The sequence below is a fragment of the Chironomus tepperi genome, unplaced genomic scaffold, assembly GCF_022539635.2.
Source record: "Chironomus tepperi strain 1889 unplaced genomic scaffold, CSIRO-AGI_Ctep_v1 contig_85, whole genome shotgun sequence".
In the NCBI taxonomy this organism is placed as follows: Eukaryota; Metazoa; Arthropoda; class Insecta; order Diptera; family Chironomidae; genus Chironomus; species Chironomus tepperi.
This window is the reverse complement of record NW_027226207.1, coordinates 6,577,039-6,599,867: the sequence shown is the minus strand read 5'-3', so window position 1 is coordinate 6,599,867 and position 22,829 is coordinate 6,577,039. Positions and strand designations below refer to the sequence as shown.

The window sequence follows — 22,829 nt, the reverse complement described above, 5'->3', positions numbered from 1 at the left end:
AATCCGAAAAAATTAATAAAATATTGTTCATCTAATCCCTTTTGCATTCCTCATTCCATTATTGAAAGGGAAATGCCTCGTCCCCTGAGACTGCATCACAATAAACATCTTACAAGCATACCCAAATGTCCCTAAGGTAATGCAATTCTTTTAATGTGCTGTAAACTTTATTAAATTTGTGTAAGTATGTGCAAAAGGTTTGTTAAAATTAAAGAAAAAAGCCAGGAATATTTTTGAATAATGATGAAATTTAATATGAGTAGATTGAGATTATGTAAGAGGAGTTTTGAATATTTGGAAATTAGTATGCAAGGCTGTGCTTGAATATGACATTTAAAAAATTGAGTATCAGTTATCAAGTTGGAATATTTTGTGTGTGAGGAGCATAATTGATGAGATTTTGAGGAGTTCTGGAGAGGTAAATTGTGTCATGTTTGAAGTTTTTTGTTTACAAAATTGAAGTAAAATTCAAAATCGTTCAATTCTTAATTATTGAAACCATAGACCCCCAAAAAAACTATCAAATCCTCAATTATTAAAGCCATAGACCCCTAAAAAACTATCAAAACCTCAATTATTAAAACCATAAACCCCCAAAAAACTGACCAATCTCTTCCTTATCATCCCAATCCATTCAAAAAACTTAAAAACTTCCTCCCCATAACTTAATAAAGTTATTAGCTTATAATCCCAATAAATTATATTCCATAAAATATTCAACACATGAGGAAATTTTGTTGTTCATTAAAAAGGAATCATTCCGCATGCAGGAATTCCAATGTTGCCATATTAAAAAAAAAAACAGACTTAAATACATACAAACAAGCTGTCCATGTGTGAGTGCTGACAAAAAAAGGGATATTTATCATCTGCAACAACCCCATTTTAAAAAACAAGGAACTAGCATCATACAACAACAACAAAAAATTGAAATAAAATGGATGTGAGAAGAAGGAGTGCAAATGAGAATGAATAACGGCTAACAATATTTATAATAGGGTGGCAAAAAGGACTTTTCCTGACTAATTTGCTTTTTTTTTGGCGTTGATAAGCTTAACAAAAAAAAAATTTTAATCTTATTAATGTAAGTTATAATTTTTGTTTTTTTTTGTGTGTTATTTATTTATTTTTTGGGCAATGTGCGCGTATCAGGCAAACCTTTTAAAATAAATATATTCAGTATGTCCCTTGCGGGGATTTTAGGAGGGATTTCTGTGGTGGACTAGATAATGATTAGGAATGGAGGATTAGCGTTAACGGTCAATCAGTCAAAATAAACTTAAATGATTGCAATATAAATGCAGAATAAATTAGAGCTCGTCCAAAAATGCAAGCCAGCAGCCTTTGACAAACTATAACATTTAGTCGAAAGCTGCAGTCCTGCGCATCTAAATTGAAGGAAATGCAGGTCTACGCCTCATGGCCGAACCAAACAATAATTATATACGTCTTGTTGGGAGTAACGTTTTCGGATGTCTGAATCAGATTCACTTTCTCAAACAGACTTGAGGTTCAAGTCAAAACTCCCAAATTCCTTTAAATTAATCTATTGAGTACAAAATTTTAATCAAATTTAAATCAAACCGAATACCATAAATAGCTATAACCAATCAATCTGCCACTAGACAAGCGTAACTTTAAATTGTAACAGGATTCGGTTTAACTCTTACTAGGTTGGCGTAAATCTGACATGGTTGCGTAATTCCGTAAAGATTAATCGACTTGTACGGAACAGTTAACGAAATAATTATACGGAATAGTTCAATCAGAGTTATTTCGATTAATTCTCATTAAATTCCGTCATTTTGTAGACAAATTGCTTTAGTAGGGTTCGAACCAAAGATGATAAAGTCAATTTCATGAATTCAAAGCTCTAGAGTCAACCATCATTACTCTATTAAGTCTCTTAATCTATTGAAGTAAGTTTCAACATAAATTTCTATATATAGTGCCTAAAAATAGGAGTTAAGGCATCGCTAAGTCAATGTATTGTTGGCAAAATGACTATTATAGTATAGATTGTACTATTAGGTACTCTAACTTAGAAAATAAGGCAGAGTGTGGGGAAAAAGGCTGAAAAAATCAACAATAAACTAGCTAAAGTAGCCGTTTTAGACAGGAACCGCTTTATTAACGCCTAACAATTCGTAGGGAATAATTAAGAACTCTAACAGGATCAGAATGTCGGTTTAAGACTCATTTCTACACCCATAAATAAAATTGACCCCTAAATTACATCAAAACAACAAGAAAGCATCTTTTTTCCGACTCTACGCAAAATTAGACACAGAGGATCTGCACAAAACTCTCAACAAGGGTCTCGTCTTTCCCTCGCTATTTATTACATTTTTCATTTTTTCGCTTTTTAACTATCATTCCGGACAAAATAAAGCATGTATATAGTTCAAAAAAAAAATTTATATACAGTCATGTATATATGCTACATAGAGTATACATTATAATAAAAACAGCTGGCGGGTTCCAAAAAAAAAAAAAACACGCGATATAATACGTACGTTTAGATTGTTTGTATATGATATAAAGAACAATTCTTCTTGAAATATTTTCAGTGTGTAGTTCATATATATTATATATGCATAAAAATGTGTGTACAGTCGTATAGAATAAATACTTTAATCGACTTTTAAATGAAATTTTTTTTGTGAGCAGAAAGAGTAAACGTAAAGAATATTCAGACTTGGCAGAACAAGTCGATTAAAGGAAATAAAAATTATTTGTTACTCTCTCATGTGTGCTTCTTCGCGTTCCTCTTTTTTTGGACTCTCAAGTAAATAAAACAAATTAAATAAAAAAAATTATAAAGTCATTAAATGTTCTGTACCTGTACGTGAAGTATAACGGATTGATGGAATCAGACATTGCTTTTATTTGATTGAGGGTCTGAAATCGAATATTTATTGATTTATCAGCTTAATGAAATACTTTTTTTTTTGTTCCTTATAACTGCACCTTGTGTAGTGCCATGAACATAAATTTGCGACGCTAAAATTTCTTTAATTTCATTTATTTTTCACATGTGATTCTTTTCTCAGAAAATAAAAAAAAGTTTTTTTGTGGTTGTCGGGGAAAGGAATTGAGTCTTTTTTGTGGAAGTTTGAATATTGATGAAAGTTTTGTGGATTAAGTTTGGCTTGGGAACGTTCGTAAATTACGTAATTACGCTTTAAATTGCGATTTTAGACCCATTTGAGCAATCAGTTCCATTTAAATTAAATTAATATTCCTAAGAAATATCAATGGAACACTTTGGTTAAATGAGAATTCTCTTACCCCTATACTGTAGCGTTTTGTATCAAAATCATGATCCAAAACATGTCCTCAGTAACCAAATTAACAACCCATCCTCGTAACCCTTGATCATCACCTAATTTCAGAATGATTCCTTATGCAATTCACTAAAGTAGAATTCTTTACTAGAAATTGAAAAAAAAAGGCTCACAAATTTTGAACGTGACAGACAGAAAGACAGACAGAGCCAGTCAAATAAAAGCTTGTTAAAAAGGACCAAATACAGTCATCATGGTGACATCAAAGCACCTATCAGTCATTCAATTAGCATAGGGACATAGTAGAGCCCTATCGACCATGCTGTGCTTAGTATTGCATTTTTAAGTGCAAGTCAGCTTCAAAATTTGTCAAGGATGTTGTATTTGCGTTATAGCTCATGATAAGACCTATACCAAGAACACAAGAATAGTCAAGAAGGCTTAAGAGCTCTCTAATAATTAGAAGCGAATCCAGGGACTTACTCTCGGGGGCAATGGATGATCAATCCTCACTAATTGGTTAAAAAAATCATCAATTTGCTATTTGTGCTCTTTAAAACCATCCCAAGTCCCTCATTTGGTATTTGAAATTGCCAAGCTAAAACCAGCGATAGAGTCAGCTTCAGGCAACATCTGAGGGAAGAAATGGATCACAATTGATCTGTACGGCTAGCAAGGCAAGTAAGTAAGAAGGTACTAGGGATTTCAATCCAATCCCGGGATTGAAAACCCTAGAAGGTACTCCATTAGATAAGTGCCCTAATAAAAGCAAAACCGATTAAAATCGCTAACCAATTAACTCATTCAAACCTCAATTCAAATTCAATAAAAATTACCAAAGCCAACAACAGAAGCAGCACATCCATTACCCAGCCAAACAACACCATTATTTAACGCTGATTTCTTTACGATCAATAAATTTCATCTGAATATTATTCAAAACTCAATTTTGTTCATTCATAAACACGCGCAATATTGCCTTTCCACTGTTGTACCAAATAACTCCTACTTAACAAGTCAAGTAGCAAATTTCTTAATCATTTTCTGTCATATAATATCATAAATATCAATAACATTTATCAATATTAATAAATCCTCAAAATAAGATGCCAAAAAAAAATTCACAAAAAAACTATGGACAGGCACCAAAAAAATATTTCATTCACGTCAGCATATGCTGAATATTTGAATTGCTTTTTTTGTGCTGTGTGCTCCTCATTCATTCATTAATTTTCTAAATGTCACACACTCTATAATGTTTCCTATCACTCTACATACATCTAACGTCCAAATATGAATATGAAATTTATAATCATCAATTTATTATGCATCAATGCTTTCATATCATAAACATTGAAAACATGACGTTTTATCGCCATCGATGAACCTTTTTTTTGGAAGTTGAGAAAGGAGGGAAAGTAAAAAGGTGGGGATGAGGGGTGGTTAGAGCGCATTTTGTGATGAGATTTGACTCAATTTCTAATTTTGATTCAGTTTAGCAGATTTTGTCACAATTTTTGGTAGAATTTGACAGAATTTTAGCAAATTTTGTCGAAAATTTCATCAGATTTTACAAGAATTTCAAGAAATTTTGACAAAATTTGCCAAATTTTTCATAAATTTTGTTGAAATTTTGACAAAATTTGCTTAAATTCTGGCAAAATCTACAAAAATGTGGCAAAATCTGCTAAAATTGTGACTAAATTGCCTAAAATTCTCACAAAATTTGTTAAAATTGTGATTGGCTTAAATTCTCACAAAATCTGCTAAATTGTGACTAAATTGCTTCAAATTCTCACAAAATTTGCTAAAATTGTGACTAAATTGCCTAAAATTCTCACAAAATCTGCTAAAATTGTGACTAAATTGCCTTAAATTCTCTCAAAATTCGCTAAAATTGTGACTAAATTGCCTTAAATTCTCACAAAATTTGCTAAGTTGGGTCAAATTTTTAGAGAATTTAGGGCAATTTTAGCACATTTTAGCAGATTTTGTCAAGAACTTGGTAAAATTCTGACAAAATTTGACAAAATCGACCAAAACCATCTTTTTCCCTATCACATCCTCCACATCACTCAGACAATCTGCCATCCCCATTCCAACACCCTTCCAAATCCCCTCAAATTCCCTCAATTCCCCCAAAAATCACCTCCAAAAACTGTATGAATGAAAAGTCTAAAACTGCAGTCAATTTTAATCACTTAATTCATATTTATTGACGCGTGTAATATTTATTTTTTTGTGTATTTTTGTCTAAGTGTCATTAAGTTTTATTGCTCATTCACAGACATGAATTTTAAAAAGAGCGCAAGGCACTCTCGCGCGGGAATGAAATGGAAATAGAGTAAAATACAATAAAAACTGAAATAAGACATTAAAATGAGCATAAAAAATATGTACGCAATAAAAATAAAAAAAAAAGTGGAATTGTTTAATAAATACGGAGTTGGATATTTGTTAACACATTAAAATATGTTAAATGTCGATAAGTCATTCAATTACATAACAATAAAAAAAAAATGCATGTAAATTACACATTCATGAAATACCTGCTGAATATGCTGAACAAAAAAAAAAAAGTGTGTGATATGTTTTTGATTGCATTCTCGGTGCCTCTAAATAAGATAATGATCTGCAATGGGAAATGCATGAAATATCTCTCAACACACACATTTTGATTCATATACTTCTGGGTGCTGAATGAAATGCAATTGAATTTTTATTTATATATAAAAAAATGCTACAAAATGAAATTGAAATACAGAATAAAAGCTACATAAAAAGAACACGAACAAACTTGCTAAAATGATTTACGTTTTTTTTTTCTACTTCTCTGCCGCTCTTTTTTTTGTTTTGTTTGTTGACTGTGTATGAACACAATATATTTAGCATACAATTGAACTGCACATATCAGAATATTTTGCCATATTTATATTTTTTTTTACTCTTATTAATGTATTTAGTTCTGCTTATTTGATGATGATAATAATAATAAATATAAAAAAAGTGTGAACTATTTTGCATTCAGCCACGATTTCAATTGAAAATTGTGATTATTTTAATTCTCTCTCTTTTTTGTACTTGCTTGACTCTGTGCTCTCGTTTGTTCTTGTAATTTGTATGGTAGATGTGGGAATGATGGGATATGAGGCAATTAGAATGGGATGATGCATGGAATGGCTATTAGGATGGGTGAAGTATGGGATGAGGAATGGGATGGTGTTTAGGTTGAGATAAGGCATGGAATGGCAAGTAGAAATCCACCAACATCTGGCAGACATCCGCCAATATCTGGCTGAAATCCACCAATATCTGGCAGATATCCGCCAATACCTGGCTGAAATCCACCAACATCTGGCAGACATCCGCCAATATCTGGCTGAAATCCACCAATATCTGGCAGATATCCGCCAATACCTGGCTGAAATCCACCAACATCTGGCAGACATCCGCCAATATCTGGCTGAAATTCACCAATATCTGGCTGAAATCCACCAACATCTGGCAGACATCCGCCAATATCAGGCAGACATCCACCAACATCTGGCTGAAATTCACCAATATCTGGCTGAAATTCACCAATATCTGAAAGATATCCGCCAATATCTAGCTGAAATTCACCAATATCTGGCAGATATTCGCTAAAATCTGACAAATCATTTAAAATTATGAAAAAATTCCATAAAATTGCAATTTTAACAAATTCACCTAATTTTTTCAAAATTCATCTCAAATAAACTCCAAATACCCTAAATCCCATTCTTTGAAAATTCCCCAAAAAATCCCCACTTTCGCCCATCCGAATCCCATACCATATAAATCAATCTCCAAACACTTATTCATACACTTTTTTTATATTCGTAATCTAATTTTTAATTCATCATTTTAATAATGTTATTTCTCGCCTTGCCATACATGCCATACTTCCAATCAAATCTCAATCTTTTTTTTTAATGTCATTTGACAAATTTGAATTTAAACTGTGTCTAATTTATTGCCAACGACTTGAAATTAATCTGAGATAATAGAAAATTACAATGTATTTGAAATATATTTGAAGCATATTTAGTTTTTTTATGGACGCGAATTGAAAAAAGGCCGACGCGAATGAGAAGAAGTGGAAAAAAAATGCATTGGCTAATATGTGATCTTGTTGAAAAGAGATTTTGGATGGTGTTGGGGGGTTTTTGAGATTGAGAATGATAAAAAATTGTTAATTTGTATCCAAAAAAATATTAAAAGTTTGAAATTTAGCAAAAAAGGGATTCGGCTGTTTTATTAGACATTTTATGTAGATGGGATTCGAACCCAAACACGCAAACACATCAGAATTGTATTTAAAATTGTGCTGCATTTTAATGAATTGCTCTATTTAGCTTCAATTTTTACAATTTAGACTTTGACAAAAAACTGTATTAGAACTATAGACTACTAATGAGTGTATGACATAAACATGGAATGAGCAGGTTCCTTGAATATTGAGGCATCAAAATTGAATGTAAAAGTGATCAAAAAATTATCAAAATTGACAAAAGTGTCGTACCCGAGCGACACAAATGAAGAAGGCTTCAAATTGATGCTTTTGAGACTCCGCTGAACTTCTTGGGAGCCACCAAATGGTAGCGGCTTACTTTAGGCAGCCATATGTACGACAAATGGAGACCAAACAGAGGAGGCTTCCAATTGATGTTAATCAGAGCTCGAAATCGACTCAGATTTTGTTTGAAAATTTGATTCAAGTATACTCGACTCTATACAAAATCCAAGTTGACTTTGAGAGCTCTGGTGCTAATAAAAGAGATCTGGCAAAGCTGTAAAAGCTTCAATCGGACCCTTCTTCATTTGTGTTGCTCGGAAATGAATTAAACCAATTTTAGGCAGCTATATGAACGCCAAAAAGAGACGGCTTTTATTCAACGTTAATAAAAGAGTTTAAGGGAAGCCTTAAAAACTCCACGACAAAATCTGCGGCCCTTATGAACGCTAAACGGAAACATCTTCCACTTGGTGTTTATATTAAGAGGTTCAACAGCACCTTACTTTGTGTCGTTTGTGCCACTCAGCATACATCATCTCATAAACCTTAACATCAACTCAACTACATAATTTCATTTAATTTCACAGTTGTTTACATTTAAGGCATCATAAAACAATTAAAAGCCTCCCCATCACCAGCAACAAAACTAAGTAAAATTGTACATTAACTTCCGCCTAACATAATTTTTTATGGGCAATAAAATTTAGCAGGTGAAAATTGCATGAATCAGATTTTTATGACTTTCTTTTCTCTTTCTCTTTGCTTTTTACCATTTTTACATTTTGGCAGTAAAAAGCCAAGGATAATGACACGACATAGTCGAAAAACAAAAAATTGTAAGTCTTACATTATTCCTTGCTTTTTTCACATTCCTTGAACGTCAAAAAGGAACAACAAAAATAATAATAATGAGAAGGAAAAAGAAGGAAGACGAAGAAATGGGTATGTATGTAGGAGAAGAGTAGAGTGCAGAGAAGCAATAAACATAAAGTTAATGTTAGGCAATGAAAGAACAAAATTTTCAAGGACGTAGACTTATGTAATCATAAATTGTCTACACAAAAATTGACTTTATTTTTAGTTTTTTTCACAAGTGGAATTTAAATATGCAGCACTAAACAAAAGGAATATGTTAAGGTGAAGGATATGAGGTGAATTGGTTTCTAAGAAGGATGGCAAGTTGTAAATTGAAAGTTTTGAGGGGACAAATTACGAGAAAAATTGTGTAAAGTTATTTATGATGTCGATATTTTATGACTAGATTAGGACTTTTTGACACCTATAGGCTTGGTGAAATTTTTGGCATTTTAAATGGAGATGGAGTCTTGTGACTTTTTGAAATTTTTTTTAATTTTAAAGAATTGAAATTGTTAAATAAAATTTAAAAATGATCAAAAAAATGCTTAAAATTGATTAAAAAATAAGTAAAAGTTGTCAAAAATTAAAAATTATTAAAATAAATTTTTTTAAAATAATTAAAAAAGTCTTTAAAAGTTTTAGAAATTTTTAAAAAATTAAAAAAATTTAAAATTTGAAAAAACTTTCTTAAAAAAGTTTTGAAATAATTTTAAAATTTAAAAAAAATTTAAAAAGAATTTAAAAATTCATAAAAAAATTTAAGAACTTCTTTAAAAAAATTAAAAAGTTGTTAAAAAAATTTAAAAATTCTTAAAAATGTTTAAAAGAAATTAGAAAGTTCCTAACAACTTTAAAAAAATTTAAGAAAGTTAAGAAAAATTCTTAGAAAAATTAAAATATTTTTTAATGATTTGATAAATTGTCAAATAACTAATTAAAAAATTGTCAAATAACTAATTAAAAAATTGTCAAATAACTAATTAAAAAATTTTCAAATAATTAATTAAAAAAATGTTAAAAAATTCTTTGAAATTTTTAAAAAATTTGTAATTACTCAACAAACAAAAAAAAACGTTTTTTTTTTAAAATTTTGCACAAATTTTAAAATGTTTTATTCTCTCTAAAAATTAAAAATCATTTTTCATTTTAATTCTTAACAATCCCGATCATCACAAAATTGAATAAAAAATCACCAATTTAAAAAAAAATTGACAAGATTAAAAACTGATTCCAGTGCTCTAACACTTTATCATCCAATGTGGATCAATAAGTCGTTAAAATTAATTATTGAGAGATTAAAATTTAATTCAAATGAATTTATAGCGATTTTTTATGTTCAGATTTACGGATAACGGGAGCTATAATTGGGAGGATATGGATTTAGAATGTGTTGATTTAGGTTTTGTAATGTTGGATTTAGATTTTTTTTAAATCTGTGGATTTATGTTGGGATTTGTATTTGTTTACTTTTGTTGATTTTTATTTGAATTTAGGGAATTATTATTTTGTTGTTTTGAATTAAATTTTATTATTGTTTAAAAATTAAATTAATAAAATTTAAAAAATGGATTGAATTTTTTATTTTTAAAATTATATTTTTGATTTTATGTTCTTATTTTTAGCTATAAATATTTAATTAAAATTTAAAATTCAAAATTTAATTTTGATTTTTTTTTAAAATACTTTTAATTTTCTAAAATAATTATTTTCCGTCGCATAATTAATCTTTGTAATTACAAACATCTTAAAATAATTTAAATTCTTAAATAAAACAACCTAAATTTCTAGAATTTGAATAAATTAAATAACCCAAAATAAAACATCCAAATATAAAACTTTTACCAACATTTCACTTCTTTCCAAAATAAAACAAAAAAAGAATTTAAAATTCAAATCTTTTAATCCTTCAATAATTTTTTTATTACATGAAATTCCTCATTTCCCTATCTCATACTGTATGTCTTTTATATAATATAAATGGCAATTTTCTATTATCAAATGTTCGCACATTTATCTTCCTTTTCTAGTTCTTTCTCCCTTTTTTAGTTGACAAAACTTTTTATTCTGGATTTATATATAAAAGTTATGGCAGAATAAAATGAATTCTATGTTTTTTTGTGCTGTTCTGTACCATAATCACATGGATTTTTTGGTTCTTAGTTTTTGTATATGAAATTAATTAGTGGAATATTAGGTTGGAAATGAGAGGGGATATGGCGCATTTATCGTAACAGATGAAGAGCATGCTTTGATGATACAGAAATATAAATGCGGTACTTCAAAGGAGTCTCATAGTCTGTTCGGGTTACATATTGTATGTAAGACCCAAATATCACTCTGATGACTCTAACTTGGCGTCTAATTCGGTTTAAATTCGAACCATGCCAGAGTCATGCCAGCCTGATGCCGGATTTTGGATCAATTAACTGGCTTGTGCTATTCGGGATATAAAGCTCCTTTAACTAGATCAGTTAGTTCTGGTCAACATGCTCTTTGTCTGTTAAAGTTACTTATAATTTAGCTCGTCGAACCATGCCAGAGTCATGTCAGCCTGATACCAAATTTTGGCATTGCTCTCAGTTTACTCTGCACTCTAGAGTACGCTCTTTGCCAGCTCAAAATCAAAGCGAGCACCAAGACAATCGCACCAAGACGAAATCTACAAGATTTATAATCCAACTTGAAGCCAGCTTTTTAAACTTTTAAAATAGGATAAAAAGGAAGCAGAATGAGCAAATAGAATTCTACTTCTCGTACGTGAATATAAGAAAAACTTTTTTTAATACAATTGAATTTTATTCTTACTTCCAGCATTATAAATGCAGATGAGGAAGATTAAAATATTTAAAAAATGATTCATGTCCTTTTCTTCAAAAAAAGAATTAAGCAACTCACTGTTGCATTGGAATTACAATTTTGTGTGTGAATATGCAATTGTCATTGTTCTTATCGTCACCCGACTGCAGACAACTTCATAATGTTGATGATAATAATATGCATAAATATCCCAAAAATTTTATAATTTATTCAGACGCCCGTAAAATGATAACACAGTCCGGTAGGTTTTAACGTAGATAGATCAAACGTGAAAAGTTGTTGCTTTTTATCACATGACACCATAACTCATGTGTGTGTATGTTACGTAATGGATTGTAGAATATTTTTTTTGTGTAAAATTTGTCAACTAATTGAAAATTATGGCGATGAAAAATGTTGAATTTTTATGGTGCGCATGTGTTTTATGCACAAGGAATGACTGGAAATTTTTATGCTTTATGTGCATCGTAGACGATGTGGAGCTTTTTTTTTTGGTGGGGAATTGTGGGGTGAATATGGATATTGTGGAGGTTTGGGGGTGTTTTGGGGATTTTGTGAGGTTATGTTTTTGGATGGTATGGTCTAAAAACTGCTAGATCCACAGTTAGAGGCTATGGATCCATAAATTGAGTGTATATTGGGTAGTTTAAGTTTAATAACCTAATTGTTTGATGGAATATTGAGATTGTGGATTTGTGGGGGGATTATGGACTTTTTGAGGTTATGTTCTAGGATGGTAGGGTCAATGGATGGCTAGATGCACTGTTAGAGGCTCTGGTTCCATAAATTAACTGCATATTGAACATTTTGAGTTTAATAGTCAATAAATCAATCTCAAAACGCGTTAATCGTTATATCCTAAGACAGAGGGGTTAATTGACCTTTAGGTCCACTATTTAGAGGATTTAGTTCCTTAAATCGACACTTTAAAGTCTATGGTGTAAGTAACCCCCCTAAATCGCCCCCCCCCCCCCAAACTCCACAACTCCTTCCCATACCCCAATTTACACTCCCCATACCCATCTGCACCTCCCCTGAACCTTACTCACTCCATCATCACAACCATCAAATAAATCAATATTGACGATCAATTTGCTAAACGAGATCAAGTTGTTGTTTAAACATTGTTGCAAATAAAAAGCAATTCAGAACAAGGTGCAAGGTTATAATTCATAAAAGCTCACATGCAAGTTGCCATTTGTACCATTCGGACGTACGCAAAAGTGTTAATTAATTTTTATTACATTTATGTTATGGTTATTTCCTTTTGTGATTTTTATTTTCTGTTAAATTATTTTTATTTTCTAAATTTATGTGTTTTGTGGACATTGCTTTGAAAATTGTTGGGGATGGATGTGAGAATTGATGGTTTCCGTGGGATTGAGGTGGACTTCCTGGTTTTTTGAAAATTAGAGAATTTTTTTGGGGGGTCTAGGAATGTGAAATTAAGTTCAAATTTAAAGTTTAACTCAAAATTTAAATAAAAAATTGAATTTTAAGTAAAAAATTGAATTTTTAGTCAAACTTGAATTTAAATTCAAAATTGAAATTAAATTAAAATTTTCAAATTTTCACAAAAATCATCAAAACCTCAACTATCCAACCCACAGATCCCCCATCGACATCATCCATATTTTCCTTTCATTTCTTCACAGTTTACCTTAATTACTTTGAGTTTATTTAATTAATTTAATATCACATTAATTGCTATCCTGATAATTAATGTATTTTTCGCAATACTCTCTTTTATGACGAGCAATTAACACATTATGAAAAAGTCATTTGATGATAATTTTACACGTGACTGATACAGTCATTAGTTTGGTGTCATTAAAAAAAGTGTTTAGAGTTGTTTTGGTTTAATTAAAGAGATTTTTGTGTGATTTAGGTTGATTTTTTGGAGTTTAATTGGATTTGAAAAATTGAAGTTTTAGAAAATTGAAATTTAAAATAAATTGAAATTTAAAACAATGAAATTTTAAAAAACTAAAATTTTAAAAAAATTTAAAAATTTAAAATTTTAAAAAATTTAAAATTTACAAAAAAATGAAATTTTAAAAATTAAAATTTAAAAAATTTGAAATTCGCAAAAAAATGAAATTTTAAAAAAATTGAAATAATAGAAAATTAAAATTTTAGAAAATTGAAATTTTAAAAAACAAAAATTAAAAAAAATCGAAAAAATTAATAAAAAAGAATCGCTAGATTAGAAAGATTCTATTTTGAATATTTTGAGAATCGAACTCTTGAAATTTGTTAATTTCTACAATTTTACTAATTATTACTTTCTTGAAATTGACAGAATTTAAATTTATTTAACAAATGTTAATCAATTTTTAACAATTTAAAATTTCAATTTTTATTAAAAAATTAAGTAAAATCTGCAGATATACAAAAATTAAGCAAAGTGCCTCATCAAGCCTAAAAAACCAACAAACTACTTTCATAGGCAATTAATGAATAATTCCTTAATATAATTGACTTTATTCATTTTCTATTTATTGTTACTCTTGAGTGAGATTATGAATAATCATAAGGATTAATAAATATAACATAAAAATTAACTTTAGTGCTTGATTTAGTAGTTTAGGTTATGAATAAGAGGTTGATGAGGTCGGATGAAGGTTTTGAGAATTATTTTAAAAATTGCTGTCGATTTGTGGATTTTTTAAAATTTGAAAAATTGAAATTTGAAGAAATTTTGAAGAATTTTTGAAGAAAAATCAAAAAACCGTTTCAAAAATCCAAAATTAACCATAAAAGGTCAATAAATTTTAAAAATAAAATTTTAAAATTCAAAAAATCCATGAAAAATTCCAAATTGATCTCCGACCGTCCATGCAGCTCAACTGCAAATTCGCAAATTCCCCTCAAAACAATTAAACCTTTAATTGATAAATTGCACACACAAATTCATATAATTTTAATATTTTCCACTCAAAATTGCCTCATACGCAACTCTATCATCAATAACTTTCAATTCCATACAATCATGTCCATTCACAAATGTAACAATTATATTTAAAATAAGTATGTACTTACATTCAATTAATAATCAATGTTGAATATTTTTCACTTTTGAGCATCACACGATTTAATTTTTTTTATATATTTTTTTATGTATGTCAGCTGATTTTTTTATTTTTATTTATTTCTTCTGGTAATTTTGAATTTCCGCGGCTGAATATTTTTTATTATGATTATCAATGTGATGCTTCTCTGGAGATTATTTGACACTTGAAATTACTTGAACTTTACTTTTTTTTTTTGAGTGTATTTCTCTTTCTTTTTGTGTATATGTATATTAAGCTATGATGAATGCACACAATTCTTAAATTAGTACGACCTTTTTAATCTAAATTAAATTGAATATTTATTTTTAGAAAAAATATTTTTCAAAGGTATGTATGACTTTTTTTGAATTTATATTTTGAATGAGGTTCTTAGAAATTGAGGTTTTGTGATTGATTGTTGATTGCAAAAAACGGTTTCAAATTGACTATTTTTTAAAATTCCTATTGATACAAAATGAAATTTAATGAATTTATATTTTCAAATTTATCTAAATAATGATTATAAAATGTTTGAAGGCTTGAAGCTTTATGAGCTCGAAAATAACAATCGGTTGTACGGAACTGTACTCTTTACATGCACAGTATAAAGTTAATTACAAAAAAAAAAACACAAAAAACGGTTAAATAGGAGCAATTTGCTTATTACGTCACGCAAAAGAGGATAAAGAGCTGTGTTTTTTAAGCTAAATATTAAAAAATTGGACATTTTCAGCAAACTGAATTAATAAGAGCAAAACGATAGAAAATGACAATTTTTCAAGTCAAGTCAAAAATTTAATAAGTTCCAAATTGTTGAAATTAAAAAAAAAAAAAAACAAATTGAATTAGAATTTCAAAAAAAATTTATTTATTTAAACTTTTTTAAAACATATTAATGGCGGTTTTATTAAAATATAATTAAAATATTGCATAACATTCAATCTTAAGGAATGATTCAATAAAAAAGTTAAGTTTAATAAAAAAAGAAAAACTCGACTTAAACGCCCAAAACTTCCGTATTATCAATTTTGAGAATCGAACTCATTGCTTTGAAGATTTACATTTGAATTGTACTTAATTCTTGATAAATTTGTCATGCAATTTTTAAACAATTATAATTAAATTTTATTGACTTTTTAATCAATTGCTTTTTAAATATATAACTTTCTGCTCTTTTTCTAGATACTTCCTTAAAAATAATTGCTTGATTGCAGCTGAAAGATAGCTGAATACTACAGGAATTAATGAATTATTTTTAACGGATAAAAAATCAGCCAAATTGAAAATTTTGTATAAATATAAAGTTTTAAATTATAACAGTTTTTTGAAATTCAAACGAATTGAACTTTGTAAATTAAACATTTGATTTAAATATGAATTTTTAAATTATAACGGTTTTTTGAAATTTAAACTAATTAAAATTTGTTCATCGCGTTAAAAAAGTTTTATTTATCGAAAATAAAATAAGAAATTTTATTTAAAAATTAAGTTTATATTAACGCATTTTGTTGACCTGCTTTTTCTGTCTTTCTGTCAAGTTCAAAATTTGTTCAAATAATTTCTAGAAATTAAAATCTTGAAGATTTAGTTATAAGTAAAATTTTAGCTTGTTGTCAGCATATAAATAGCTCAATTTCAATTATTAATTCAATCCATAGTCCTTACAATTCTTTAAAATAGGCAATTTGAATGAAAATTTTTAAATTTATTAAATTTTTAAAAATTTTCAAATTGATGAGAAAGTTTTTCAATTATTTTAATCCAATATCCTGTCAAACTAAGTCGAATCCTCATATCAATCACCAAATCACTATCCATAAGAATCCTAATCCAAAAAATATAAAGTCCACAGCTAATCCACACCTTGAAAAATATTGATTAAAAATGAATATTTAATTGCACAATTATGACTATATAAATATATATGTATGTATGTATATTAATCTAAATATTCAATCACTTTTTTTATTATATTTATTAATTCACACTAATGTCAACTAATTAATTAATCGTTAATTTATGACACATGAACAATTATTTTTTATTACTCAATCATTTATGTCTAGTATCATAATTTTCACATACATGTATATATGTATATTATCAGCACAAAATTACTCTCGGCCACTTTATTTTTACTTTTATTTTATTTTATTATTATTTTGAATAATAAAAATAATGACACACCACAATATTATATATACTGACTTGATACTTGGTAAGAGTAAGTTGTTGAACATAGAAAATTTTACGACTATTTTATTATTTGTTTATTTCTTTTTTTTTTATGATAGATTTTTATCGTTCCTTCGGCTGCTTTACGATTTTATGACTTGAATTGCCGTTTACTGTCTGTCTACGACACATACCGGGGGTCACACGGGAGAGACTCACTTTTATTTTTATTTTAAATAATTTTTTTTTTCACAAATTTTTATTTTAATTTGCCGCCGAATAAAATAAATTTTTTTGTATATCCGAAGCACTTTTATTCTGTGTAATGTTAATTGATGTTTATTTCTTTACGACTTCTATCAAACTAACCATAAAATACAATCTTCTCTCTTTTCCTTTTCCCATACACAAAATACAAAATATTTTTTTTTTTTTTTTATATTCGAATGAAAATCATGTGGCAAAAGTATAATAAAATATAAGTATCACCGAGGCCTTTACATCATATATTGTCGTTGATTTAAGCGTTTATGTATGAGTCAATGTGCACATGTATTATAGCTCTATGGGTAAGTACAAAATGCAAAAAAAAAAAATAATAATAATATCAATTGTGCCTGGTATGGATCAACAATAATAATAAGAATGAGTAAGTGAGTGAGTGAGTGAAATGGAGATGTGTAATAATAATAATAAAAATAATTCAAGCAAGTTTCCCAGTACGACGCCGAGCTTCTCGGGAACAGAAAAAGAGAATATAAATTTAATCAAATAAAATTTTATAGCTCAGCTGTTTGAGTTGATTGTCGTTGTAGTCGTGGATGTTGTTATTTTACACACATTTGTTGCGAATATCAGCATGGACTGCAGTTCCTTGGGTCCAAAAATTATGCAATATTTTTTAAAAATTTATTTAACTAGAACTTAGTAGCTTGCAGCAGGTCCACAGCACAGTAAATTTATTTCCATACTCAAACATCGCAAAATTTTTTGAAGATGTGCTGAATGTGTTGAATTTATGGCCTAGCACACCATCACATAAAATAAAAAAAAAGCAGCATAATCTTCTATACAATAGCAACATATCGGCCATAAACATACATCACCGAACGAAATAAAGTGAAACAGAAGTAAACACACATACAACTAAACAATGGCTGACTGTATGGATGACTATGATTGTGTGTATACTTTTTACTCAACCAATAGTATCATAAACCATTGGTATTTTATAAGGCATTTAAAAAGATGGATGATATGTGCGAATGAGATATCTATAATTTATGGTTTTCATAAGACAGCATGCGCAAGAGCGAGACGGAGCAGTGTGTTTTTCTAATTTACGATTTGTTTTCATCGTATTTTATGTGTGGCAACGTGTGAGAGAGAGCATGGCTGTGGGAAACACGAGAGAGTCCGCGAGAGTGACTAAAATGGATGAGAATTTCGAGTTCTATAAAATGAGAGTGATTCAGCGCATTGTAAAGAGAACCATGCTGGATTTTTTATATTTTTTCGGAGTGCTGAAAAGAGAGTCGATTTTTTAGTCGTATTTCATGTTTCACACATACAACATGAAGCATGAGAAGGAGGAAGAAGAGATACGCAAATCGTGAAATGAACATTTTTTTAGAATTTTTTTTTCTTTTTTTATTATTATTGTTGGAAAGAATTAAGTTATTAGAATTTATGACATTATTTTTTTGGTTTTGTTCTTTTTTTATTCTTGAAATTTTATGGGAAATTTTGAGCCATTGTTTGACGAATATTGGAAGATTTATGGGTTATTGGTTTGACTTGATTAAGGTAATTTAAAGATTTTTAAAATCTTTTTAAAAAATTTTAATTCCTTTTGAAGTTTTAATTTCTTTTTGAAATTTTAATTTCATTTTGAAATTTTAATTTCTTTTTAAATGTTGAGTTTTATTGAAATTTTAATTTCTTTTCAAATATTGAATTTTATTGAAACTTTAATTTCTTTTTAAATGTTGAATTTGAAAATTGGACTTAAAAATGTATTGAAATTAATATGTTACAATTTAATAAAAATTCTAAATTATAATAAAGCTATTAAAATTTTTAATATATTGACTTTTGAATAAAAATATTAAAATTTCAAATTAAATATTAAGTTTTTATTTAAAATTCACATTTTACACTGCTTTGAAATGTCTTCTCATTATTACAATTTTTGAAGATTTATATTTAATTATTTTGAACTTAGATTTTAAATTTTTTTAAAAGTAAATTATTCAATTCAACATTGCATTTCTTAAATAGCATTTTTCCCAATAAATTTTACAAGCAATTAAAAAAATAGTGAAATTCAATTTTAAAGCCATGGTTCGATTCCTATAAAATTATGAACTCAAGTTTATATTACATTAAATGGGAAACTCTTTTTTTTAAAAACAAAATTTAATATTTTGATAAATTTTTAATATTTTATTTCTTAATTTTTTACTTAATTTTGATTTATTTCAAATATGTCCTCCTATAATTTCACGACATAGGACCAGAGCTCGAAGTCGACTTAGATTTTATATGAAAAAGTCGTCTCAAGTCAATTACACTTCATATAAAATTGAACTTTAATATTGAATTTTTTTTAAAGTAAATTATTCAATTCAATTTTATATTTGCAAAATAAGTTTTTTGCCGATTAATCTAACAAAGTTTTAACGAATTTGTAAAATTGAGTTCTATGGCAATGGTTCGATTCCTATAAAATTTATGTATATTTTTAAATAATCCAAATTTTTTAATAAAGTTTTTTTTTAACGAAATGTAATTGATAAATTTTTAATTTTTATTTTTGTTGAAACATATTTTAATTTTGTTCAATTTTGGAAAGGTTTTTCTTGATTTTAATATTAATTTCTTACTTCTGTACTTAATTTCAATTAATTGGAACTTTTTTCTTTTTTTATTTCTAAGACGCAAAACAATACCAAACAATTTGAAGAATTAAGTTAAAATTCAAATCCCATTTGGTCCCCTAACAAGCCAACTTTACCCAACCCAAAACCCTTCCAATTCATCCTCCATCCTCTAACTTTCTTCTACTACTCTACATTTTTTTATATATTCCAAAAAAATAAATTTTTTTTATTGTTATTATTATTGTAAGCTCTTGTGTCAATAATTATTTATGACTTCTCTCCTTCGGCAAAGATTAAATAAAAAGAAGGCAGAACAGAGCAGCGGAAAAATGTTATTCAAATAAATTCTTAAGCATGAGATACTTTTTTTATTTTCGGTTTCATAATTCCATTCTTTTCTCAATTTAAAGAAATAAAAAAAAAGAATTTAAAAAAAAAAAAATCATATTTTTATGTATCTGTAAAGGCATGATGTTTCAATCAAAGTGCCATTGACATTCAATTATCATCGCTTACAATTTATTACTGAACAATTTTGCGTTTGGATCGTTATTGTAATTTAATGAATTAGCTTTAAAGCGATTATTTGCTGGATATTTAAAGTAATTTATTGTTATTTGCTGAAAATTCGGGTGTTGAGCGAAGTGGTGCTTGGCAGTTTGTTGGATTTTGGCTATTTGAGGATGTTTAGAGAGGAAATTTGAGGGAAATTGTTTTGTATAATTAGTGACTACACAGTATGATCTATTGGATATTATGGATGGATTTAGATTATATAATTACTTTCGGAGCCTGTCACAAACTTATTATTGCAGCAATAAATTAATTTTGAAAGATTTAAAGGAAATTGTTTGAATTTGAAAATTTAACGTATTTTTGTAATTTGAATTAAGCAGCGATATTGGTCAAGTAGTTAGAGCGTTGACCCGGGTTCAATCCCAGAGAAAGTCTAGTTGGATTCGGAAAAAAAAATGTAATTCAAATTTTAAAACCATGCAATTTCCTAAAGTGCATAGTTGTAGCCCCTCATTTTTGAGAACATTTGCTCATTTATTCTATTTTGGACGACGGATAAGATAACAGTAGCTGAATTGATCAATTTTAATACATAGACAGTCTTTTTAGATGGCATTTAGATTGCATTTATCAACAATTTAGCTAGAAAAATATCACAAAAATGCAACAACTTAACCCAGTGGTGGTCAACCTGTGAGCTGCGGCACACTAATGTGCAGCCAAAATTTTTTGGGAATGCAATGAACAATGTGTCGTGTACGGTTTCGTTCGAGGCTTTTCACAAAAAAGTGCCGCGAAAATAAAAGGTTAGTCACCACTGACTTAACCAGTCATTAAGAGACAAGCGTAGAAATTTGGAGATTTTATCAATAAAATAACTTTTGCAAAAAAAAAAATATTTATTCAGAATAAAAAACTTTATCTTTTAAAAATTGAGATTTGAACTCACAACTTATTATCAAATTTCATTTTCTGTCAATTTCACTCTCTAAAATAATTGCAAAAACCCATATTTAAACCACTAAAAATGCTCAAATCATTAAAAAATCAGTCATTCCATCTCCAACCACTCACAATCCATCATAAAATTCATACAATAATAAAGTTCTTAATGTTGACTAATAAAATATCTTAACACTACATTAAAATATCATAAAAATCATTATCTTTTCCTTTATTTTTGTTCCATTCCACTTCCCCATATACATTCTTCATATAAACATATCCATATCCATAGTCAGACACACAAAACATATTTTCAAGTCGTGAGAAAAAAAAAACTGCAATGAATTTGAAAGCGTGTGTGCAAGTGAGTCAGTCCGATGAATGGAGAAAATTTGTATGTAAATTATAATAAATATTTTTTTTTTATGCACAGCAAGAAAATAACTTTATCAAGAAACTGAAAATAAGGCAGTGTGTTTATTTATTTTCTGTTCAAGGAACATACTGAGAAGGCATACAAGGAAGAGAAAAAAAATATAAAAAAGTTATTATATAACAATTAATTATTTAATATAACACTACATTAGGTTGGAATACATTGAATTACATAAATCATAACTTTTTTTTGTTCCATACAACAGCTGCTAACATGCAACGCAAAAAACACATTTGGTATGCCCAAAAATTGTACTATTTTGTATATGTAAGCAGTGAAAATTATAACTTTGAAAAATTGGTAGATAAGAGAGGAAATTTTGAAGGATTTTGGGCGCATTTTTTCAAAAAAAAAAAATTAAAACTAATTTTAATAAAAAGTATGTATGGAACACGCCCACTCATTAAAATTACAACTTTTAATAAACAGGATTCGAACCTATAAAAACTCAATGAATTATAAATTTCTCAGAAAATAATTATACTTACTTACTTCGCTGGTCGTACAGATCAGTTGTGATCCATGACCTCCCACAGGAGTCGCCTGAAGCTGGCTCTATCGCTGGCGACCACTTGCCAATTACTGATACCAAGTGCATTGCTATCTCTATCGACAGCTTCCTTCCAAGAGTTCTTTGGGCGTCCACGGGCTCTTTTACCGTCCAGAAAGTCAGCTTTGAAGACCTTAATTAATGGGCTTTCCTCAGGTCGCTTAATAACATGCCCAGCCCATCGCAACCTGTTCACTTTTATTCGCTTTACAATATCAGCATCCCTAAAGAGCTGATAAATTTCTGCATTACTCCTGCACCTGAACAGGTCACCTTCTTTCTTAGGGCCAAAGATGGTTCTAAGAATTTTTCTCTCGAAGACACCCACAGCATTTTCATCCGCAGCAGTCATGTTCCATGATTCCGAGCCATACAGAGCAATTGGGCGTATTAACGTCTTGTACATGGTCACCTTGGCGAGTCCAGGCAAACAGTTGAGCTTGTAGTTTTAGGCTGCATCTGAGAGAGGTCATGGATCACAAAGGTTCTGTACGGCAAGCGAAGTAAGTAAGTAAGAATATTGGACAAGTTTTTGAATACTTAATTACTTACTTACTTCCTTTGCTGTGGCGCACGAGGGCCCTTTGCCGCGCGTACCTTCTAGCGAAACCTTCTGCCAGTTCGGGATATTAAGGACTCTAGCGTCCTTTTCAACACATATAATCCAGGAATTCTTACTCCAATCCAGGAAATTTTGAATTCTTACTCACTGTAACCATGCTTTTATGTGGACTAGTTTGTACAAATTCTCCACAAGACACCTATGAACCTAC

The 22,829-nt window shown here is 28.8% G+C and overlaps 2 protein-coding genes across 3 annotated transcripts in view; both read right to left on the bottom strand.

Annotated features, from left to right (window-relative positions):
- Antp (homeotic protein antennapedia) overlaps window positions 1-16,565 on the bottom strand; it is a 131,647-nt gene extending 115,082 nt beyond the window's left edge. For both annotated transcript variants that reach the window (XM_070634962.1, XM_070634966.1), the window contains exons 1-2: window positions 16,416-16,565; window positions 14,542-14,854 (exon numbers count right to left, since the gene is read on the bottom strand). The gene's annotated coding sequence lies outside the window, so the exon portion shown is untranslated. The remainder of the gene's footprint in view (window positions 1-14,541; window positions 14,855-16,415) is intronic.
- On the bottom strand, window positions 6,511-22,408 carry LOC139086523 (41 kDa spicule matrix protein-like). The gene is made up of 2 exons (XM_070634987.1): window positions 22,330-22,408; window positions 6,511-6,935 (listed from the first exon to the last, which is right to left on the bottom strand). Exons 1-2 carry the CDS (start codon window positions 22,406-22,408, stop codon window positions 6,511-6,513), a joined length of 504 nt encoding a protein of 167 aa, XP_070491088.1.
- Between the last annotated feature and the right edge of the window lie 421 nt (window positions 22,409-22,829).